A 21,249-nucleotide genomic window follows, 5' to 3' on the forward strand; every position below is an offset into this window, starting at 1 on the left:
TGCCATGGCACTGAGCATGCCAGTCTGAGATAATGAAGGGAGAGGGTGAGGAATTATCCTGATGAATATGAGGTGGAGAAGCAGCATTGGGTGGCGGTTCGTTGATGACACCTGGAGTATCATTGACCTCCACTGATTCAGTGCTAGATTCAGACAACATATTTCTCCACCCTTGAAAGCCTAGTGACAATGTCATCTAGGTTGTAGCAGATATCCCTGAGGATTCGTTTGATATCCTCCTACCCCACGAACAGTTTGTAGTTGTCCACCTGTTAGTCCTGGAGGACCATACGCATGGGAGTTTCCATGTTTAACCATAATGACTTATATCAAGTATCATTATTAATTTCTGTCCTAGTAATTTAGGTTTAAATATTTTTTATCATTAATAATTTCTGTCTTAATAATTTAGGTTTAAACATTTTTTCAAAACATCTATTAATTTCTGCCCTAGTAATTTAGGTTTAATTTTTTTTTATCATTTTTTCAAAACATTTATAGATAAATATTTTCAAAAATATAAATTCATCTTAATATCACATAAAATATTATTATTTTAAGGTGTAATAAAATCTAAAAAAGTCATTAAACAGACTAGAATTTAGATTATATTTTGTTCACTTATTCATCTGGACATATTCTAACCCTAAAAATGCAGATCTTATTTTTAGTCAGTACTGGAATCCAGATTATATTTTGTTAACTTATTCAGCTGAACAATATCTATCTAACCATAAAAATGAATGAAGATTTTGTTTTTCGTAAACGTTCCTCAACAAATTCATTGCCATTGTCATGGCTTCTCAAATAAAAATGGATGAATCCTCATTCTTGAATGAGATGTTTACTAATATTGACCATCATTTTTCTCTGAGCTCTCTATATACAAAAGTTGCCAAGAATTGCAAGATGAAGATAAATCAATCACTGGCTAAGGCATATAACAGTTCATCCTAAAGTGAGTGTGCAAGTGATGTCAAGAACAAACTCTTACCATGGAATCCACTCCAACATGAGTGTGACTGAGGTAGGTTTGTTTGTTTAGTGTGACAGGTAGGTTTGTTTGTTTAGTGTGACAGGTAGATTTGTTTGCTTTGTATGGAAAATTTCATCATACATTCTGTACCAGTCACATATGTGGTTATTTGCAAACTGAAGATCGGATTTTGGGGTCCATGTTACGATAATGTTTATATTAGTGATGTCAACTGTTACTTTGATCCACTTTTAATTGCCATAGAATATGAAACTCGTAGAGAAAATCCAAATTTTTCATAGGCAAAGATTATTATAAAATAGTTGCGGTTAAAAGAAGCTCACATATACAGTCAATCTTAATATAAATAAAAATAAAAAATAATGAACCCCAATGTTCAATGAAAGAACAATTTACTTAACTGTACTCAATCTCAATAAACTTGCTCGGACCTTTTTGAAAAAAAAACAAACTTGCTATAGCATATCCGTTGAATGTTCAATATAATAAACTGATATGAGAATGTAAGGAGATAATGAATAACAAACCATTAAACGAATCAAAAATATATATATATACACAACACTTACGTTGAGAATGGAGATACATATTCCATGCGAGATTATTTTTCTTTTTGTAGGCATCTCCTTTACTTGTTAATGTAATCAAATATTCTCATTGCCTTCTAGCTTTCCCTAATTTATGACGAATGATGACCAAAACTCTACTGCAAGTCGCTTGCACTCCGCCCAAATTTTCGTTGTCTTTCTTTTTCTTTTCTTAACAAATCTGTTGCATCCTCCAGTGCTTTCTGCCTTTTCAATTCAGCGTCACGTACACAAACAGTAATTTCTGCTGCAAATAGATAGATGGCTTTTGCTGCTTTGGTCCTGTCCAGCAACTCAAACGTTTATGAATTGCAAAAAAGGAAAGAATTCATGCATGATATTTTCCTTTTATGTAGCACAGAGCTAAGAAAAGAAGAAATTATCCAAAAATTCGAAATTAGATCCATGGGACTTATGCTGAAAGCAATTAATTGTTGCAAAATAAAAAGTGCCTACGGCATCTCCTACTAAAACGAAGAAAACACAGACGACATAGTAAAAGATAAAAGTGAAAGTGGGGTTAAAACACAAACTAGGTAAACCCTGGACAATGTAACAAAGTACAGATCTGGAGAGGCAGGCTGAGGAAGTGATGCGGAAAAATCAAATCAACCAAATCACGTGAACAGAACTTGACAGAGACATTCTAAGATTAAAGCCAACATGTAACATTGACAAAAAGTTGTTGTGAGCCTAGTTAAAACTAAGAACACATTCAAATTTGAAGAAAACTAGCATTTTCTTACTAAGGCCAAACAGTAACACCAGATGTACAGAAATGCAAAGAAAGAACACATTGTTGTCTACAATAGTGAATGCCCAGAGAGAATGAGACCAGGGAACTCAAACATGACTTTTTGTTTTCTTTTGGGGGGACTTAGAACACGGGTGGGCCGTACTCGCATGACACGGTCAATTTCAACCACTACCACTATAACCCCCAGGTGCCTATGTATGCCCATTCCGTAAACACGGGTAAGTTGGGGGATCTGAACCTCAAATCTCTGGGTACATAACACTTTATTTTCACGGCACTTACCAACTGAGCTGCCCTCAGGGATTTATTTTCACGGCACTTGCAAATTGAGCTGCCCTCAGAGATTTATTTTCACGGCACTTGCCAATTGAGCTGCCCTCAGGGATAAACATAGCTTCTTATTGAAGACAAAGGTCCAGTGAAATTTAGTTTTTCTTTCCAAAATTCCATAAAAAGTGAAGGAAATGACCCCAGAAGTCAGAAACTGAACATTATCATATGTAACTACAACACCATCCTTCACAGAAAACTTTAGAAAACGTTTTTCTTCATGTAATAGTAAATACTAATTAGCGACAACTATTTATATCAACAAATTATAAAACCATGAAAATATTACAAGAAAAATAAACAAAATTCTTAAAATTAGACCATCAGGTTTCAAATGTAAAGCCCCAAACTGCGGAACAGGACATTGTAACAGTCAGATAAAGGGGAAAGTCCAAAAGCACTGACAAAAATACTGACTCAAAAGCAGCATGTTTTGCTATGTTTGGTAGCTGTATTTTATTCATCTTCATAACATTAAAAAAGCATGACAAAGAATTCAAGAGTCAAAACTTACATACACTTTGTCTATCTTACAACTAAATATCCCTGGCACGGAATGAGTTGCTTTTGAGATTCCCACATGTTAGAACATTTACAAAAGGCAGTTCACTGAGTTAGTCATAAAAGCCCACATTATCATGTTAGTAAAATATCAGCCTTATATCACTTTCAATGGATCAATGGAAGATGATGCCCACGAAAAGTATGGCGCTTACAACTGGCATGAACAATCAATAATACCCATAAAAATTAGTGTCTGACAATTAACAGAAATCTAATTAAACCAGCCTGGATCCATGTTAAATCTGGATCTACCAAGTGCTGAGAGGGATCAAATCTCTTTTTACTCTAAAAGAGCTCCACATTTCAAGAGATTTGGTCCCTGTTGCCTCTTGGTAGATCCGGATTTAAGATGGATCTAGGCTGGTTTAATTAGATTTCCGTTAATTGATCCAGAGTTAAGATAGATCTACGCTGGTTTAATTATTAATTATAGTTATAATTGTAAATATAATTATTAATTTTATGTTTTTATTTTAATTTTATTTTGTTTTATTTTTTATTTTTATGTAATTTGATCAAGTCAAAATGTTTTTCGATATTCATAATTATACATATTATTATTATTATTATGTAATTTGATTGAGCCAAAAAATGTTAAACAAGACATTACATTACAACATCTCTACCATACCGGGCTGGCATGAACAATCAATAATACCCATAAAAATTAGTGTCTGACAATTAACAGAAATCTAATTAAACCAGCCTGGATCCATGTTAAATCTGGATCTACCAAGTGCTGAGAGGGATCAAATCTCTTTTTACTCTAAAAGAGCTCCACATTTCAAGAGATTTGGTCCCTGTTGCCTCTTGGTAGATCCGGATTTAAGATGGATCTAGGCTGGTTTAATTAGATTTCCGTTAATTGATCCAGAGTTAAGATAGATCTACGCTGGTTTAATTATTAATTATAGTTATAATTGTAAATATAATTATTAATTTTATGTTTTTATTTTAATTTTATTTTGTTTTAATTTTTATTTTTATGTAATTTGATCAAGTCAAAATGTTTTTCGATATTCATAATTATACATATTATTATTATTATTATGTAATTTGATTGAGCCAAAAAATGTTAAACAAGACATTACATTACAACATCTCTACCATACCGGGTTGGAGAACACCTCTCGACACAAATATCACATTCAAAAAAATTCTTCATTAGATTTCCTGAATTTTATAACCTTTTGTGCTTAGTTTAACCACTTGGAGATACATCTTCAAAATTACATGTTTTGGTTAAGCTTGATGTATAGGATTTGTTATCCATTCATAAGCATGTTTGACCCTAGGAGAAAAAAATTTCTCCTATATTGCAGCTTGCCAACCAGCAGCCGCTACCATGATTCCATAGATAACCAGCCTCAAATGCCTCTCACTCATTTTCCACTTAGTATATTCATTGGTCTAGCCTACTCATTTGATGAAGGCGGGACATCTATTATAAGATACCTTAACCATTCTTGAATTCAAGTGCTTTCATTTAATGTTTAAGGCATTCTAATGTGAATCATAGGTTGAAACTGGATTATGGACTTGTGGGCCCATAGGAGTATTTTTCTCCTAGATTTGTCTTCAGCCAATAGCCGGCAGCCCCTGACAGCCACCAATGTAGCCGATTTTGTGCCAGATGTCTCCGCTCCCTGAGTTAGTCATATGTCCCCTTTGCCCATCTGTCAAGATCATATATTTGAAAGTGGGCCATCCAATCCTAAAGGTATGGTTTTTCATTATGCAATTGGGTGCTTATGTTTGTTTTTCTTGGGCACACTTAGGTATGGATTATTGGGTTACTTGGAAGAAGGAAGAAGGAAGGGTTTCGACTGTAATCTTGTTCCCTCACCTTAACTGGGGGGTTAATCCTCATCCCTAGTCCCGTGGGACCGCCCCTACTAGCTTATAGCTTCAAGATGGGCACTACTTGGGAAACCCTGATTTTGGTAGCGTGGTCCCATTTTCCCTTTCCACATTTTTCACTCCCCTTCGCACATTACATGCCCTATTTCATCATTTTGCCTCTCTGAATCCACATGCCACTAGGTCCAGAAGGCTCTAGTACTCCTCCTCCCCTTGACCACATGTCTAGGTCGGGCCTAGAACAATGCCCCAAAGGTTGATGCAACTAAAAAAAATGATAAAAGCATAATATGGCCACATACAAAAGGAAATAATACCACAAAATGCAAAAGATGACCGGGACAATAAAATTTAGCACGTGGGCAAAAGCCAAACATGATCTCTACCCCTTATCATTGTGGCCATCACACTAGTTCCTAGGGCCCCTATGAGTGCCCCCTGCATTATTAAGGAACTCATTATGTTCTAACCCCTAGTGAGCGATGAACTTCCCCACCTTAAGGGGGTAATCACTGCTATATCATACACATCATGCTCTCATCCCCGGAGCCCCGAGCAGTAAAATAAAGAAAAATCAATAAAAGGCAAAAGGCAAATAAAGAAGGGTGAAAAAACAAAGGCTAGGGTAACCCATGTACCATGATTGCTCCCTCCTACATTCACACACCCTTACATGTGGGCTTCCTTCATCATTACCACCCTTGAGCCCATGGCATTTGGCCTTGAGACCCCTATGTCCCAATCCATTCATCGTTATCCACATGACACCCACCACTCGAAGGATGTACCTTGGACATGTCCTTTCCTTTAGAGGTTGGAAACACCTAATAGGGCAGTTTATTAACCACTCCTACCCAAGGAGTTAACACCATTACATGCTTAAAGCCCAAAATTTGGAAAGGAAACCCATTATGAAGTCTCCATTTCTACCCTTGATTAAAAAGCTTATTCACTCAATTGCACTAATGAATTATTGTATCTGAAGGTGAGGAGATGCATTGGATCTTATACAAGATTCACATGTGGTTTCACTTTGGGCTCGGCCTCCCTATACAGGATCCAAGCCCACCAAAGGATCATGTTAACACTTGTAGGGGAAGCATTGAGAGCCATGGGTCTCCATCATGTAATAGAGCATTATCTCATGCCATGGGAAGCCTTAGCACTTTCCATAGCTTGTTCATTGCTCACATTATATGAGAGATGATGCACTTGGACCAACAGTGCCCCCAGCTAGCTTTACAGGAGAGGAGATTTGCCTCATCCTTGAGACATGGGAGGGCAAGCACAATCTTTTGTGCCCTCATTTGGGGCAATCTATAGGCATATTTTTCACCAGGAGACCCATGAGACCACTACTTTTGCCCCAGAGCCACCCTTGGAGCACCACATTATGTTTACTTGGAGATCAAGGGGCCACCTTCTTGACCATCATTCATGGAGCCCTCTTTTTGATCATGGCGCCTTCAGGACTTGACTAGGCCTTCCAATGACCCTCCTACACCATTGCTACATCATTTCGGCTTCATTTTGGATGGCTTATCTTACACTTTATGAGCTATTTGGTGGGCTTGTCACCAAAGTGATGTTATTTTGCACATTAAAATATTTTTAGGGGCATCTTAGGCTAATTCGAACTCTTAGAGGCTCATATAAATAGAGTTAAGCCTCATTTGTATCAAACATCATCATCACACTTGGATATCTCTCTTGAGAAATTCACACTTTTTCTTGGATGTCTATTGGAGCTCTTTTGATGCATTTTGATATTTTTGGGAGTTGAAATCTTGTTCTTTCTTGGAGCCGCTATCTTGATCTTGGATTGGATATATCTCTTGCTATCTTGTAAGTTATTTTGTTGAAGATTTTTCATGTAATAATGTCTAATGTGTGGAAATCTTGCAACTAGCTAGTTCTTCTTTTGCCCTAATTATTGAATATCATTGAAAAGATTGTTGGATTGCAAATTTGTGCATGTTACTCATTGATTAGCAAGTAGATGAATGTTCCTAGTGGATTAAAACTTGTTTTTCTTCCATAAAAGTCCATTGATCTTGGGTGGGTAAATGTTAAAGAGTGATAGCTAGGGCATCACAATTTAACCTCCTTGAAGACAAATTTTAGCCAAATTTCGAATCACATAGACTCCATAGCCCAAGGGTAAGGCACTGATCCAAGTAAATTTGGTGATCACCCCTTTTTCCCTTCTCTTTTTCTTCCCCCAAAAATTTTGGCCTCCTTCCTAAACGACTTAGCTAGGGTTGCATGTGAATTCATTTACAGGAGGAATTTTTCAACTTCATTTGGACAAGGTACTACATTGGTGTCTCCTCTAGGAATCTTCAAAGTTTCAGGAAATTCCCAGAGATCATTTATGAGAAAACTCAAGCCCTATAACTTTGAACACTCATCTTGAATGTCTTAGGTTAGTAGTCTTCTAAGGGGTCCTTTGCAGGTATAAGCCAAAAGAAGCTTCATCATTCTTGACCCTTTTCCTATCCTTGTTTGACCGAGTGTGTGCATAGGAGGTATCCCTCCCTCAATCAATCTCAAAAATCCCTAGGTCTCGCTTGGATTCAATTCTAGGTCTCTCTAGTGGAGCGAAAACCCTATTTGAAGAATCATCTTGCAAAGCCCCTAGAGAGGTTTCACTTCATCTTGGCAGTCTTAATCCTAGCTATACTCATTGAATATCCCTAACCCTAGGCCTAGGTCTTCCTCATACGTCTTTCTTGGAGGGCCCTTAGCTTCTCTTGAAGAATTAAGCCCTAATTGAGTCTCTCCTTAAATGGGCCTTGGAAATCACTTCATACCTTGTCATTGATCCCATCATTTTAGATGATTTCCCTCATACTGGGACTCCTCCCGTCAATGAAAGTCTAAAGAGCAAGGGACACTGACTGGGGTGACATCAGTTCTTTGTCCCATTGTCATTTGGTCTAGTAGTTGTCCCTTAGGTACCCCTCCTAAGACCCCTGCTAGATTGTGTGGCAACAAGACCGTCGCTGGTTGTGTACTTGTCCCCTTATTTCACCTTGGTGGTTATCATTTGCCTTTGTCTAGTGTGACCATCCTTAGGGTCTTTCTTTCGCTGTCTATGAGGGGCAAAAATAAGAGGCTCTAATGATGGTAGCATTCCACGTTATTCATACTTAATACTTGTCATCATTACCCTCATTTCATTATCCCATCTTTTGATTGGTTGTTATCAGTTGCTCGTATTGGTTCCCTATTGACCTTCTCTTATGAGAAGGCAGTGTTGGATATACAAGAGGTTGATGCAGTTGTAAGAAAAGAAAAAACATAACCCAAATATCAAAATGCAAAAGAATGGCAAGGGATGTAAAGCAATCAAAATCCAAATATAGTTTGAGCTCTACCCCCTCTTATATAGCCACTCGTCCCTAAGAGTATCCATGTCTATCACGCCTATCATAGTAAAGGGAACACTCAAAGAACATATGGGCCGTGATGACGCAATAACCTTCCCGTCATTAAAGGGGATTATGTTAGCATTATAACACAATAAACCAATGAACCTTGTTCAACAAGCCATAGCAAGAAAGAAAAAGGCAAGTATGGGGGCTTGGAAAAACAAAGGCAAGGGAAGGCAACTCAAGCAACTAAGCACTCCCTCTACAGAGGCATACATGGACAATGGTCTAACATAACTTAGTATAATGACACCTTTCATAAGTAAACCCCAATCCATAACATGCATCACTTGTACCTATCATTTGAAAGGGTTGACCTAGGAACTATCCCACCTTTACAATTGAAAACACCTAAGAGGGTCATGTGATAACCATCCTATACCTAGTATGGTATCTTGTCCATAATCATAGGCTAGTAGGACATTGAAAGATGATACTTGTGTCAGGTACTCTGATGGCTTTGACACTATTAATGGTCCACATTTATGCTTTTATGGTTCTTGTGTACCCATGATGTTGATTTTACTTAATTCCTTGATTATGTGTTAGATGATTTTTCTAGGTACAACCAAAATCCCTTGAAGGATGATATGATGCTTCTCTGGCTCTTCATAGGTGATGTCCAACCACTTTGATGTTGATGTTGAGGACTTTGGTAGGAAACATTGGGCACCTTTTGAGGGACAGTGACCTTGAGGTTGACTTGGTATAGTTGATGAGATTGTCCCTCAACGTTGGGACCTTGGACATTGGTGACCTAGCCTAGGATGTTGCTTGGAGATTAGGTGTTCCCAGGAGATGACAAGATGCCCCCAAGGTTGGCATTGTACCTTCTTGATGGGCGTTGCTCTTCTCTTGGTGATGATTGACAATGATGATGACTTGACTTGGTGAACAGGACACATGCCAAACATGTGCCCAACACGTGTCATACTCATGTCATATCCGAATGTTAAAGACATGACTTAATGGGGATGACGTGAACTTAGGTCTTTTTTCTTCCAATGGAGTCGCCAAATAAGCACACTAAAGAAGGATTTGAGATATATTTATCAAATGGGAGGTTGAGGCATAGACTTCGAATCTCGAGGACTTAACTCCTCCCCAACAATGGCACCAAAAATGTGACAGCAAATTATCACACTTCTTGAGATAAAGTTTAAGAGTTCAAGTGTGAAATGCTCACTTCTTGAGATAAAGTTTGAGAGTTCAAGTGTGAAACGCTCACTTCTTGAGATAAAGTTTGAGAGTTCAAGTGTGAAACGCCAAAGAAAGCCACTTTCACTTCACCAACCCTCTTCTCGCTTTTAGCCTCTCTTGCGGCTCAAGGGCGATTTTCCCTAGGATAGGATTTTAGGGCTTGATAGTTCCAGAATTTGAGTTCAAACAGAAGTTCCCCAAACATCAAGAATAAAGGGATTACCAGATGGTATTGGAGAGGAAACCCTAGCAAAACAATTTTAAGTATTATACAGAAAAATTGGTGGAGTTTCCAAATAAGCACACTGAAGAAGGCTTTAAGGTATACTTATCAAATAGGAGAATGAAGCAAAGACTTCGAATCTCGAGGAGGAGGGCTTAACTCCTCCTCAGCAATGTCGTCAAAGTCCCCCAAACATACAAAATCAAGGGATTACTAGATTGTGTTGGAGAGGAAACCCTAGCAAAACGATTTTAAGGATTATAAAGAAAAATGGGTGATGAAGTCACCAAATAAGCATAATGAAGAAGGATTTAACATATACTTATCAAATGGGTGGTTGAAGCATAGACTTCGCATCTCGAGGAGAAGGACTTAACTGCTCCCCAGCAATGGCGTCAAAAATGTTACAGCAAAATCTTGTTCTTCTTGAGATAAGTTATAAAAGTTCAAGTGTGAAACCCTTTACACCTTAGAGGGGTCCACTTCCACCTCACCAACATCTTCTTTCTTCTAGCAACTGACCTACTACTCAAGGGGGATTTTCCTTGGAATGGATTGTTAGGGCTCGATAATTCCAAGATTTGAGTTCAAAGAGAAGTTCCCAAAACATACACAACCAAGGGATTACCATATGGTATTGGAGAGGAAACCCTAGCAAAATGATTTTAAGGATTATAAAGAAAAAAGGGATGTGGGATAGAAGATTAGTGCCTTTGCTTGCCAAAATATTTTTTGGGCATATGGGGTCCAGAAACATACAATTTCGGAAAAAACATGGAGTAGATACAAGGTTCAAAAAGACTAGGGCAAGTTAACCTACTAACCTAGGGTTTTGAATCAAGGTTCTCAATTTCTAAAATGAATTAATGGAAGGAGCTAATATCCTACTAGTACTTCCTCAAAAACTTGGAGGAAGAGTTAGTTGAACAATGATCATGAAGCAAATATAATGCTTATTCTAGCCTATAGATGGGAAAAAGGCCCACTTAAATAATTAATTATTATAAATTATATAAAATAATGACAATTATGCCACATGTACAAAGTTAAAGGGGAATAAGCCCTCACAAGGTAACCCATATCCACAAAATGAGGGGAAATGGGATCATTGGCGTAGCATCCAACCTCCAAAGCCCCTTCAATGCTTGCTTCTTCTATAATCAAAACTTCCTTGATCCTCCATGTAGCACATAAGAACCTTAAGGAGCTAGACCTCTCCTCGAATGATGGGAAATTGACTTCAAAGACACCACGGTGAACTCCAAAGGTCCTCCAAATGTGGGCGCAACTTTGTTCTTTTTCATGCTAGTCGTGCTCAAGCCTCTTTTCATGCATACCTAGTATTAAAGGTTATAAATCAGCTCCATTATATCTAAAGACAGAAAGGTCGGCTTTGTGATCCATTATACCAACTAGGTTGCTTGGTTCTAGTTATACACAAGAAAGGGTTTAAAGATGCTTGTGGATAATACAAGACTACATCAAGCTCATCAAATCCTCCTCTTACACAGGAAAATTGCATGTTACTTGGCCCAACATTTTGATAAAACTAGAATAAAAAGGTTTTTTGATGGTTCAACTCCAAGCTAGGGTGAGAGGTTTTGACTTGTTAATGGTGTAACCAACATGCCCACTATCAAAGGAGACTTTGATAGAGCCTCCTATAATAATTGATGCTTTCCTTAGAGCATCTTCCAAAAATATTACGGTGGTTATATTGTCAGGGACTTTGTCCTATTTTAAAATGGCATCTTCTATTTATGAAGCAAATTAGGTTGTTTTGTTAATCGAGTGTTCAAAGATCATTGAAGGATCATCAAGGTGGAGATACAAAAAATAAAAAATAAAACTTTATAGGTCTACATCAGTGTTTAAATGGCTCAAATTCATCAATTATTAGAGTTAATAAACATTGTAATACTCTCTTATGTTAACAATACATTCAAAATCAACAAAATGACTCTCTTAGATATTCAAATCTGTGTACAAAATGCATAGGACAAAATCAAGTTTCTTTTGCTTGAGTCACAGCGACAACAAGATCAACCACAACAAAGGAATCAACATTCTAAACTAGTTCTTGTTCAAAACAATTCTTTGTTTGAGATTGATTCCCATCAACACCCTGTGCATAATCAAATCAATGACAACACGTCAAGAGAAGGTTCACATGAACATGCAGAGGTTCTTCTTACACTTCCCAAGCCCATCATCACACCTTGGGAAGAAGTCATCAACAACAAATACAAAATTGGTCTCAGTTATGAAAAGGATGTGACCTTTCACATTCTAGACTACTCTAAACCAAACTAGTGTCAGAGAGGTAGGCTTCTTTGGGCCGACTCACTTTCCCTTGCTCCACATCCACTTCAGATTATCAAATGCCAACATTATGATCAAGTTGGCCACATGAAAGATCAGTGTTTTGATCTTCACCCTTGTGAACATTGTGGAAAACATACTCATCATTCGAACAAATGTTCTAGAGACAATACTCCTACAAGAACAAAGATTCACCTTGGATGGATAGCTTCTTGGCAATGGTCTTCAACATCCAAGAAGATATATCAGTCATACTGCAAAGTTCGTTTTCAAGTATTAACATGTCTTGCAGTGGAGAGATTTTCATATTCTCACCTTGTATCTAATTTGGGAGGGGGAATTGATAGACAACTACTAGTTTCGAAGTTGTATCAAGCAAGCCTGAGCCACAGCCAAAACCAGAGCCCGCAGCTAGAACTAGAGCTTGCAACTAGAGCCTAGAGCTAGAGTGAGCCAAAGCCGGAAGTCAAAGACAGACTCAAGTTCCATGAGCACAAATTGGTTAGTGGATAGCCTTAAACCACCACTGATAGAAGACTTCAGTTTTTGTTACCCATTTCATCAATTTATGGTCATCTTTAAACCATCATTGAGGAGCACTTCCATTTCACAGAAGACATTAACTTCTATCATTCTAAATTGTTGTAGGAACTACAAGTTCCAAAGTTGGTGGTCAGCCTTAAACCACCACCAGTATAAGAGTTCAATTTTTGCTACCCATTTGGTCTGTGGTCTTCCTTAAACCACCATATTCAGAGAGCAAATTCAATGATTCATTGTTATCCACCTCTATATTTCAGCTCTCTTCTTGGACTTACATACACCCCTTTGGATTAAGGGGGGAATGTTGGAGACACAATCCTCTTGAGTTATGTAAATATGGCTCATTCACTTGAGAGGAAAGCGAGCAGTCTCAAGTGAACATTGACATTCAAAATAATGTCCAAGAGTCCTCTTGGAATATGAAATCATGGGTCAAAAGAAACTTGTATTTATATGTATATTTGATTAATAATATGCATCTCACACTTATCGTCTACCTCTTGCATTTGCTTGTGAGCTCCAATAAATGTGTTTTAAGTTTTCTCCGACCTAAGGTTAGGAGAAAAGCATCAAACCGATAATCAATGCCTAATAGCTCCAAGAAAGGGGGATAAATCTAGCTAAAGTGAATAACCAAAGATCAAGCAAGGTTTTCCTTAGCAAATAATGAAGCAATAAGACAAAATCAAGAGATTTTTCTCCTAAATACTATCACCAATTCATTTAAAGAAAATTTGGAAATGCAAAGACATAGAATAACCAAACCTCTTGGAAATTTCCTCTCTTGCCGTAACCTTGACCACTTCACAAAAGTGTTCGAGCCAATTGTTTTCCTCTAGATAATATGAAACATTTACTCAAATAAAAAAGAGACGCTAGACACAAATGGTAAGATGGCCCCTTTACTTTATTCTCCAACAAGCTCAAATGAGTGGGACAACCTATTTTATAGGAGAAGAGATGTCTAAAAATCATCTTACAATACGATGTGTTGTGATAATATCATGTGCTCAAAGAAGTGGATTTCTAACCAACTCTTAACTTCCTACAACCACAGGTGTCAGGTACACTCCTTGAAATTATCCACTTGTGAGGGTTTGATTTGGTCAAATAAGTGGAGTGCTCCACTATAGTGGTCAATAAGCCCCATGCATGAGGGTCACCATAAACCTCATAAATACACACCAATCCATCCACACATGTCAGAGGTAAGATAGAGATGTGCACCCTCTTCTAGAAGGATCTAGATTTAATGTGTGTTAACTTGGTCAAACAAGTCATCGAACTCCTAGAAGACAGTTAAGCCAATGGACTAGTCAGCCTAGTCTAGACCCCAAATGCACTATAAATAGGCGTGAGAAGGAGCATTTCTAGCCACTCGCTTAAGCAACTTCGATCTGTCTAAAAAAGCAAGGAGAATGATGAGTTTTGAGTTTCATACTTCATGACCCAGAATTGAAGAGAAGCCTAATTGGAAAGACCTTTTGTGGAAGGGTGTTGGCACATCTTTTAAAGGCTTTATGGCAGTGTCCTTGGGAAGGGATCTGATTTGTTTGAGGTCTAGTTTAAGGGAAAAGTGTTGTAGTTTTGAGCATTGACATCTGTTATTTTATAGGGCTTATTTCTTTTGTTTAAACTTTAAAGATCTAGTTCAGGCCTAGTTTGAAGGCTATGTCTTAGTGTCTTGAAGACCAAGCTCAGTGTGTTGACAATATTCTTCTCTAAAGGAAGACAAACTTTCTTTGACTAAGGATCGATTCTTGAAGAAGTGAACAAGATCTAAGTTGGAGCTCATGGAGGATTGGTGTCCTCGTCTCCTTGACAGGTTGGAGCATGCTATATGATGACATGTCAAGAGCAAGTTCACATGAACATGCAGAAGTTCTTCTTACACTTCCCAAGCCCATCATCACACCTTGGGAAGAGGTCATCAACGACAAATACAAAACTGGTCTCAGTTATGAAAAGGATGTGACCTTTCACATTCTAGACTACTCTAAACCAATCTAGTGTCAAAGTGGTGGGCTTCTTCAGGCCGACTCATTTTCCCCTGCTCCACATCCAATTCAAATTATCAAATGCCAACATTATGATTGAGTTGACCACATGAAAGATCAGTGTTTTTATCTTCACCCTTGTGAACATTGTGGAAAACATACTCATCATTCGAACAAATGTTCTAGAGACAATACTCCTGCAAGAACAAAGATTCACCTTGGATGGATAGCTTCTTGGCAATGGTCTTCAACATCCAAGAAGATATATCAGGCATACTGCAGAGTTTGTTTTCAAGTATTGACATGTCTAGCAGTGGAGAGATTTTCATATTCTCACCTTGTATCTGATTTGGGAGGGGGAATTTATAGACAACTACTAGTTTCGAAGTTGTATCAAGCAAGCCTGAGCCACAACCAAAACCAGAGCCTGCAGTTAGAACTAGAGCTTGCAACTAGAGCCTAGAGCTACAGTGAGCCAAAGCCAGAAGTCAGAGACAGACTCAAGTTCCATGAGCACGAATTGGTTAGTGGATAGCCTTAAACCACCAATGATAGAAGACTTCAGTTTTTGTTACCCATTTCATCAATTTATGGTCATCTTTAAACCATCATCGAGGAGCACTTCCATTTCACAGAAGACACCAACTTCTAGCATTATAAATTGTTGTAGGAACTACTTCAAGCCAAGTTCCAAAGTTGGTGGTCAGCCTTAAACCACCACCAGTATAAGACTTCAACTTCTGCTACGCATTTGGTCTGTGGTCTTCCTTAACCCACCATATTCAGAGAGCACATTCAATGATTCGTTGTTATCCACCTCTATATTTCAGCTCTCTTCTTGGACTTACATACACCCCTTTGGATTAAGGGGGGAATGTTGGAGACATAATCCTCTTGAGTTATGTAACTATGGCTCATTCACTTGAGAGGAAAGCGAGAAGCCTCGAGTGAACATTGACATTCAAAATAATGTCCAAGAGTCCTCTTGGAATATGAAATCATGGGTCAAAAAAAACTTGTATTTATATGTATATTTGATTAATAATATGCATCTCACACTTATCATCTATCTCTTGCACTTGGTTGTGAGCTCCAATAAATTTGTTTTAAGTTTTCTTCGGCCTAAGGTTAGGAGAAAAGCATCAAACCGATAATCAATGACTAATAGCTCCAAGAAAGGGCGATAAATCTAGCTAAAGTGAATAACCAAAGATCAAGCAAGGTTTTCCTTAGCAAATAATGAAGTAATAAGACAATCAAGAGATATTTCTCCTAAATACTATCACCAATTCATTTAAAGAAAATTTGGAAATGCAAAGACATAGAATAACCAAACCTCTTGGAAATTTCCTCTCTTGCCATAACCTTAACCACTTCACAAAAGTGTTAGAGCCAATTGTTTTCCTCTAGATAATATGAAACATTTACTCAAATAAAAAAGAGACGCTAGACACAAATGGTAAGATGGCTTCTTTACTTTATTCTCCAACAAGCTAAAATGAGTGGGACAACCTATTTTATAGGAGAAGAGATGTCTAAAAATCATCTTACAATACAATGTGTTGTGATAATACCATGTGCTCAAAGAAGTGGATTTCTAACCAACTATTAACTTCCTACAACCACAGGTGTCAGGTACACTCCTTGAAATTATCCACTTGTGAGGGTTTGATTTGGTCAAATAAGTGGAGTGCTCCACTATAGTGGTCAATAAGCCCCATGCATGAGGATCAATAAAAAGTGTCAAACCACCATAAACCTCTTAAATACACACCAATCCATCCACACATGTGAGAGATAAGAGAGAGATGTGCACCCTCTTCTAGAAGGATCTAGATTTAATGTGAGTTAACTTGATCAAACAAGTCATCGAACTCCTAGAAGACAGTTAAGCCAATGGACTAGTCAGCCTAGTCTAGACCCCAAATGCACTATAATAGGCGTGAAAAGGACCATTTCTAGCCACTCGCTTAAGCAACTTGGATCTGTCTAAAAAAGCGAAGAGAAGGATGATTTTTGAGTTTCATAACTCATGAGCCAGAATTGAAGAGAAGCCTAATTGGAGAGTCCTTGTATTTAAGGGTGTTGGCACATCTTTTAAAGGCTTTATGGCATTGTCCTTGGGAAGGGATTTGGTTTGTTCGAGGTCTAGTTTAAGGGAAAAGTGTTGTAGTTTTGAGGGTTGACATCAAAAATCTAGTTCAAGCCTAGTTTGAAGGCTAAGTCTTAGTGCCTTGAAGACCAAGCTCAGTGTGCTGACAATATTCTTCTCTAAAGGAAGACAAACTTTCTTTGACTAAGGATCGATTCTTGAAGAAGTGAACAAGATCTAAGTTGGAGCTCACGGAGGATTGGTGTCCTCATCTCCTTGACAGGTTGGAGCCTGCCATATTTGTGAGTTGGTGCTTATGAAGATTTGTGTCCTCATCTCCTTGACAAGTTGAAGCCTGCTAAATTTGTAAGTTGGCGCTTATAGAGGATTGGTGTCCTCACAAAAGATTGTAATAAATTGAAGATTGTTTTCAAGTGTTTCATCTTCAAGTTTTGACTTGCACTTTGATTTATGTGTTCATACATTGTGGATGATTGATTATGTGATGTGAATTCAATTTTCAAGATTAACTAAGTAAAAATTTGTTAAAAGTAATGAAATATTGACCCCTCCCCCCCCCTCAATATTTCCAACAACATATGATGATGATTACTCCAACAAGTTGTGAGGCATCAAAACATAAATAATCCCATTTCAAATTAATATCCAAACTAATATTACCAAATTACCTAAGTAAACCGTGGTGGTACAACTTTCAGCATGATTATTTCATTTGTTGTTACAAAGATTTATCTTACTAGTCTTAAATGTAATTTCAACATGATTATTTTATTTGCTTGTAATCTAAATATTCTTTATTTTGGGCCTTGGCCCTCTTCCGTGTATATTTTCCACTCAATTTTGCTTGAAATCCTATAGGGATTTGTTGGAATCACAAATTTGAGCTATGAAATCTACATAATCCAAGATTTACAAGGGTTTCTCAAGACATTGAATCCATTTATGCATTCAAAAACACATTTTAATCAAAACAAAACCGTGATTTTGCCAAAAAAATTATTGTCAAATTACATCAAAAAAAGCCAAAACATAGGAGTGTTAGAATCTTTCTAAAAGTTGTACAACCATGGTTTACTTAGTTAATTTGGTAAAAGTAGCTTGGATTATTAATGGTAAATGTGATTATCTAGGTTTTGGTGCCTAACAACTTGTTGAAGTCTTGATTTATCATCAAAGGTTGTGTAGTACACAATGGACTCTGAAGTTCATGCATTGTACATTGGGATTTGTGTACAGTACCTTTGGATCGAATGATAGTATGGGCACCAAATCTCTAATGCGTCCACATCAGCATTTGGCATCACATGGAGTGTCAACATATTGTACTTATATTGGGGACCTCATTGATGTATTATTGAGCTAGAGTATCACATACATATGTGTTGACACTACTAGAATCCACTTTCTCTTTCATTACATATTTAAAGATGGTTCTAGGAGTTTTGACTGGTTTGACCAAGTCAACACACATTAGATCTAGATCCTTATAGAAGAGGCACACATCTCTCTCTTGTCGCCCACACGTGAATGAATTAGTGTGTATTGATGAGGATTATGACATTCAAACCCCTTTTTTAACTTCATGCATGGGGCTTATTGAGCACTATAGCAGAGCACTCCACTTATCTAACCAAATCAAACCATCAGAAGTGGATAATTTCTATGAGCACACCTCATATGTGTGGTAGTAGGAAGTTAAACGTTGGTTAGAAGATCACTCCTTTGTGCACATGGTATTATCAAAGCACATTGTATTGTATGATAGTTTTTAAACATCTCTACTCCTATAAAAGAAATCATCCCACTCATTCAAACTTGTTGGAGAATAGAGTAAAGAAGCCTTCCCACCATTTGTGCCTAGCATCTCTCTTTTATTTGAGTAAATGTTTCATACCTTAGAGAGGAAATCAACTACCTCTAGTGCTTTTGTGAGGTGATCAAGTTTGTGGCAAGAGCAGAAATGCGAAATAGGTAACATTTTTCTACATCTTTGAGTCTCCAAGTTTTCTTTAAATGAAATTACGATAGTGTTTAGGAGAAATATCTCTTGATTTTCTCCTATTACTTCATTATTTGTTAAGGAAAACCTTGCTTGATCTTTGGTTCTTTACTTTAGCTATATTTAACCCCATTTCTTGGAGTTGTTAAGCCTTTGATTTCAAGTTTGATGATTTTCTCCCAACCCTATGGGGAGAAAACTTCAACACATCAACAAGGGAACATCCTCAAGGAAAAAAGGGATTACATGGCCCAATGGTAGGCAACTCTACCTTTTTCCTTATCAACTTTATATTCTCTCTCAATTTATTTTTAAAAGCAAGTTTTTTTTCTCTAAATTTAATCTAAGATAACTTGTTTTTTCTCAAACTAAGCTTGTGAATTTAATCATTAACACAACATATTTTAAAGAAATGGATCCAAAATGTTAATCACTAATCTTAAGGAGGGTCAACCTAAAGTAAGTCCTCTAGGGCTTGTCCTTCTTGGTTCAATTTCACTTACCTATTGGCACTTAGATTTTATCTAACTCATATTACTAAGGGGTCCAAAACTAAATACTCACATAAATATGCAAGTAAAATAATGTACATGTCTACTATAGTTAGGTGAACACATGAATCATTGCAACGTTTAGCTTTGCATACAAACCTGAATGGTATCAGAAGTAAATTAACACATTTAGGGAACCGATCCTTTTTGAGTATGGCATTGTGTTTATTTGTCAATTTCTAAAAGCAATGGTCAAGTTTCATCTTTTCTCTACAAAATTTCCAGATTCTTTGAGTCGTCTCACGAATGATAGTTAAGCTTGCTACAACAATTTTAACTTTGAGACCAATTCTTTATGGTGTTGGTTTGTGTAGCTTCGAAAGGTCCTCTACATAGTGTAACACACCCCCTACTATTCCTAGCCCCTTATAAGTGGAGGAGGCAATTACTATGATGAGCCGACCTCCAAAGTTCAGTTGTGGAAATTGGGTTTAAATTTTTCGATGTTTTTAACTTCCTCAAAATGTAAAATGAATGACATTGTTGCATTTGTCTCATCGAGACCTTCCGAATGATATAAAATTTGCCTCAATCTGACTCATGAATCAAAAGATATGTTCGATCAAAATCTGGCCTATCAAGTCTCACCTGACCTGACACATGGGGCCCTCATGATAGCTATCGACCCATTCATATCTAGTGTCAACTTATATAGGTAGTTCTCCTTTTTCAGTGGTCTAATGAGCACACAAGCTTTACCACACCCTCTTTCCCTATATATATATATATATATATATATATATATATATATATATATATATGAGGCACTTGGGCCCCTCTATGGCCAATCACCCTGAAAATAAAATCTTAGGAATTCCCATCGTAGTCCATTGTCGAAACTGTTGAGGATTATGTGGAACTGTCGCCTATCATATCACTACACAATCCGACGAGGAAACACTCAACCAATCGTATGGCGCCATGTGCCCTTCATGGACCCCTCCTACTCGCACTACGTGGAACTATCACCTATCATATCACCACGCAATTCGACGAGAAAACACTCAAGCAATCGTATGGCACCATGTGTCCTTCATGGACCCATCCTACTCATATTACGTCGCCTTTACTCACGGTCTCGCAACATGGGCTCCACCTCTGCCACATCACCGCGAGAGTAAAATCTTGACAAGTTCTGAACTAGCCCCCACTCGAATTCTCCGGGGTAATTCTTCTGGGACGGCAAATTTCACGTCGCTTGATAGCTTTTCCTCCCATCCTTTGTTAAGACCTCCTAGCACTTGGTCGTGGCACTTGATCTCATGGCACTTAGAGCTTGAGCCTCCTTGTTCCTCTGAGCCCTAAACTTCCAACCAGCAGCATATGTGTATGTGTATGTTTAGGGCCATTCCCCATCTCGAGCGCTCTCGATCACAGTGGGCCTATTACGATTCAAGGGTTGGAGCTTTAATGCCTTAAGGTTCAACCCCGTGTAGCCACACATATATATGTATTGTGAAGCTCCACAGAGAAATCCCTCCTAAGCTTTAATGTACGTGATATCTCTCCTAAGCTTTCAACAAGGCTCAACCCAACCCATTCAACACACACACACACACACACACAGATATATATATATATAACCTAGTAATGTTAAAGCAGGGCTTAATAGCCAATTCCTTTTAACTTCAAGATAAATACAACAAAGGCATGTTCCTCCATTCATACTCAAGCTCAATGGGACGATTTTAGGTCCATAATAGTCCAGAGATCTACAGGTCTCTTAGACTAATAATAAACAAAAAATGAGTTCATGAATGCATACAAGAATC

At 37.7% G+C, this 21,249-nt stretch overlaps 1 protein-coding gene across 1 annotated transcript in view; it reads right to left on the bottom strand.

Moving 5' to 3' along the window:
• Positions 1-1,493: 1,493 nt before the first annotated feature.
• The window catches only part of LOC149243166 (uncharacterized), a 62,642-nt gene continuing 42,886 nt past the window's right edge, over positions 1,494-21,249 (bottom strand). The window contains exon 5 of the mRNA XM_089374446.1: positions 1,494-1,866. Within this exon, the coding sequence (XP_089230572.1) occupies positions 1,701-1,866 (166 nt within the window). The 3' untranslated portion in view covers positions 1,494-1,700. The remainder of the gene's footprint in view (positions 1,867-21,249) is intronic.

The sequence above is a fragment of the Pinus tabuliformis genome, chromosome 8 (genome assembly GCF_031772625.1).
Source record: "Pinus tabuliformis cultivar Carrire ecotype Pingquan chromosome 8, CPIR1, whole genome shotgun sequence".
Taxonomy (NCBI): domain Eukaryota; kingdom Viridiplantae; phylum Streptophyta; class Pinopsida; order Pinales; family Pinaceae; genus Pinus; species Pinus tabuliformis.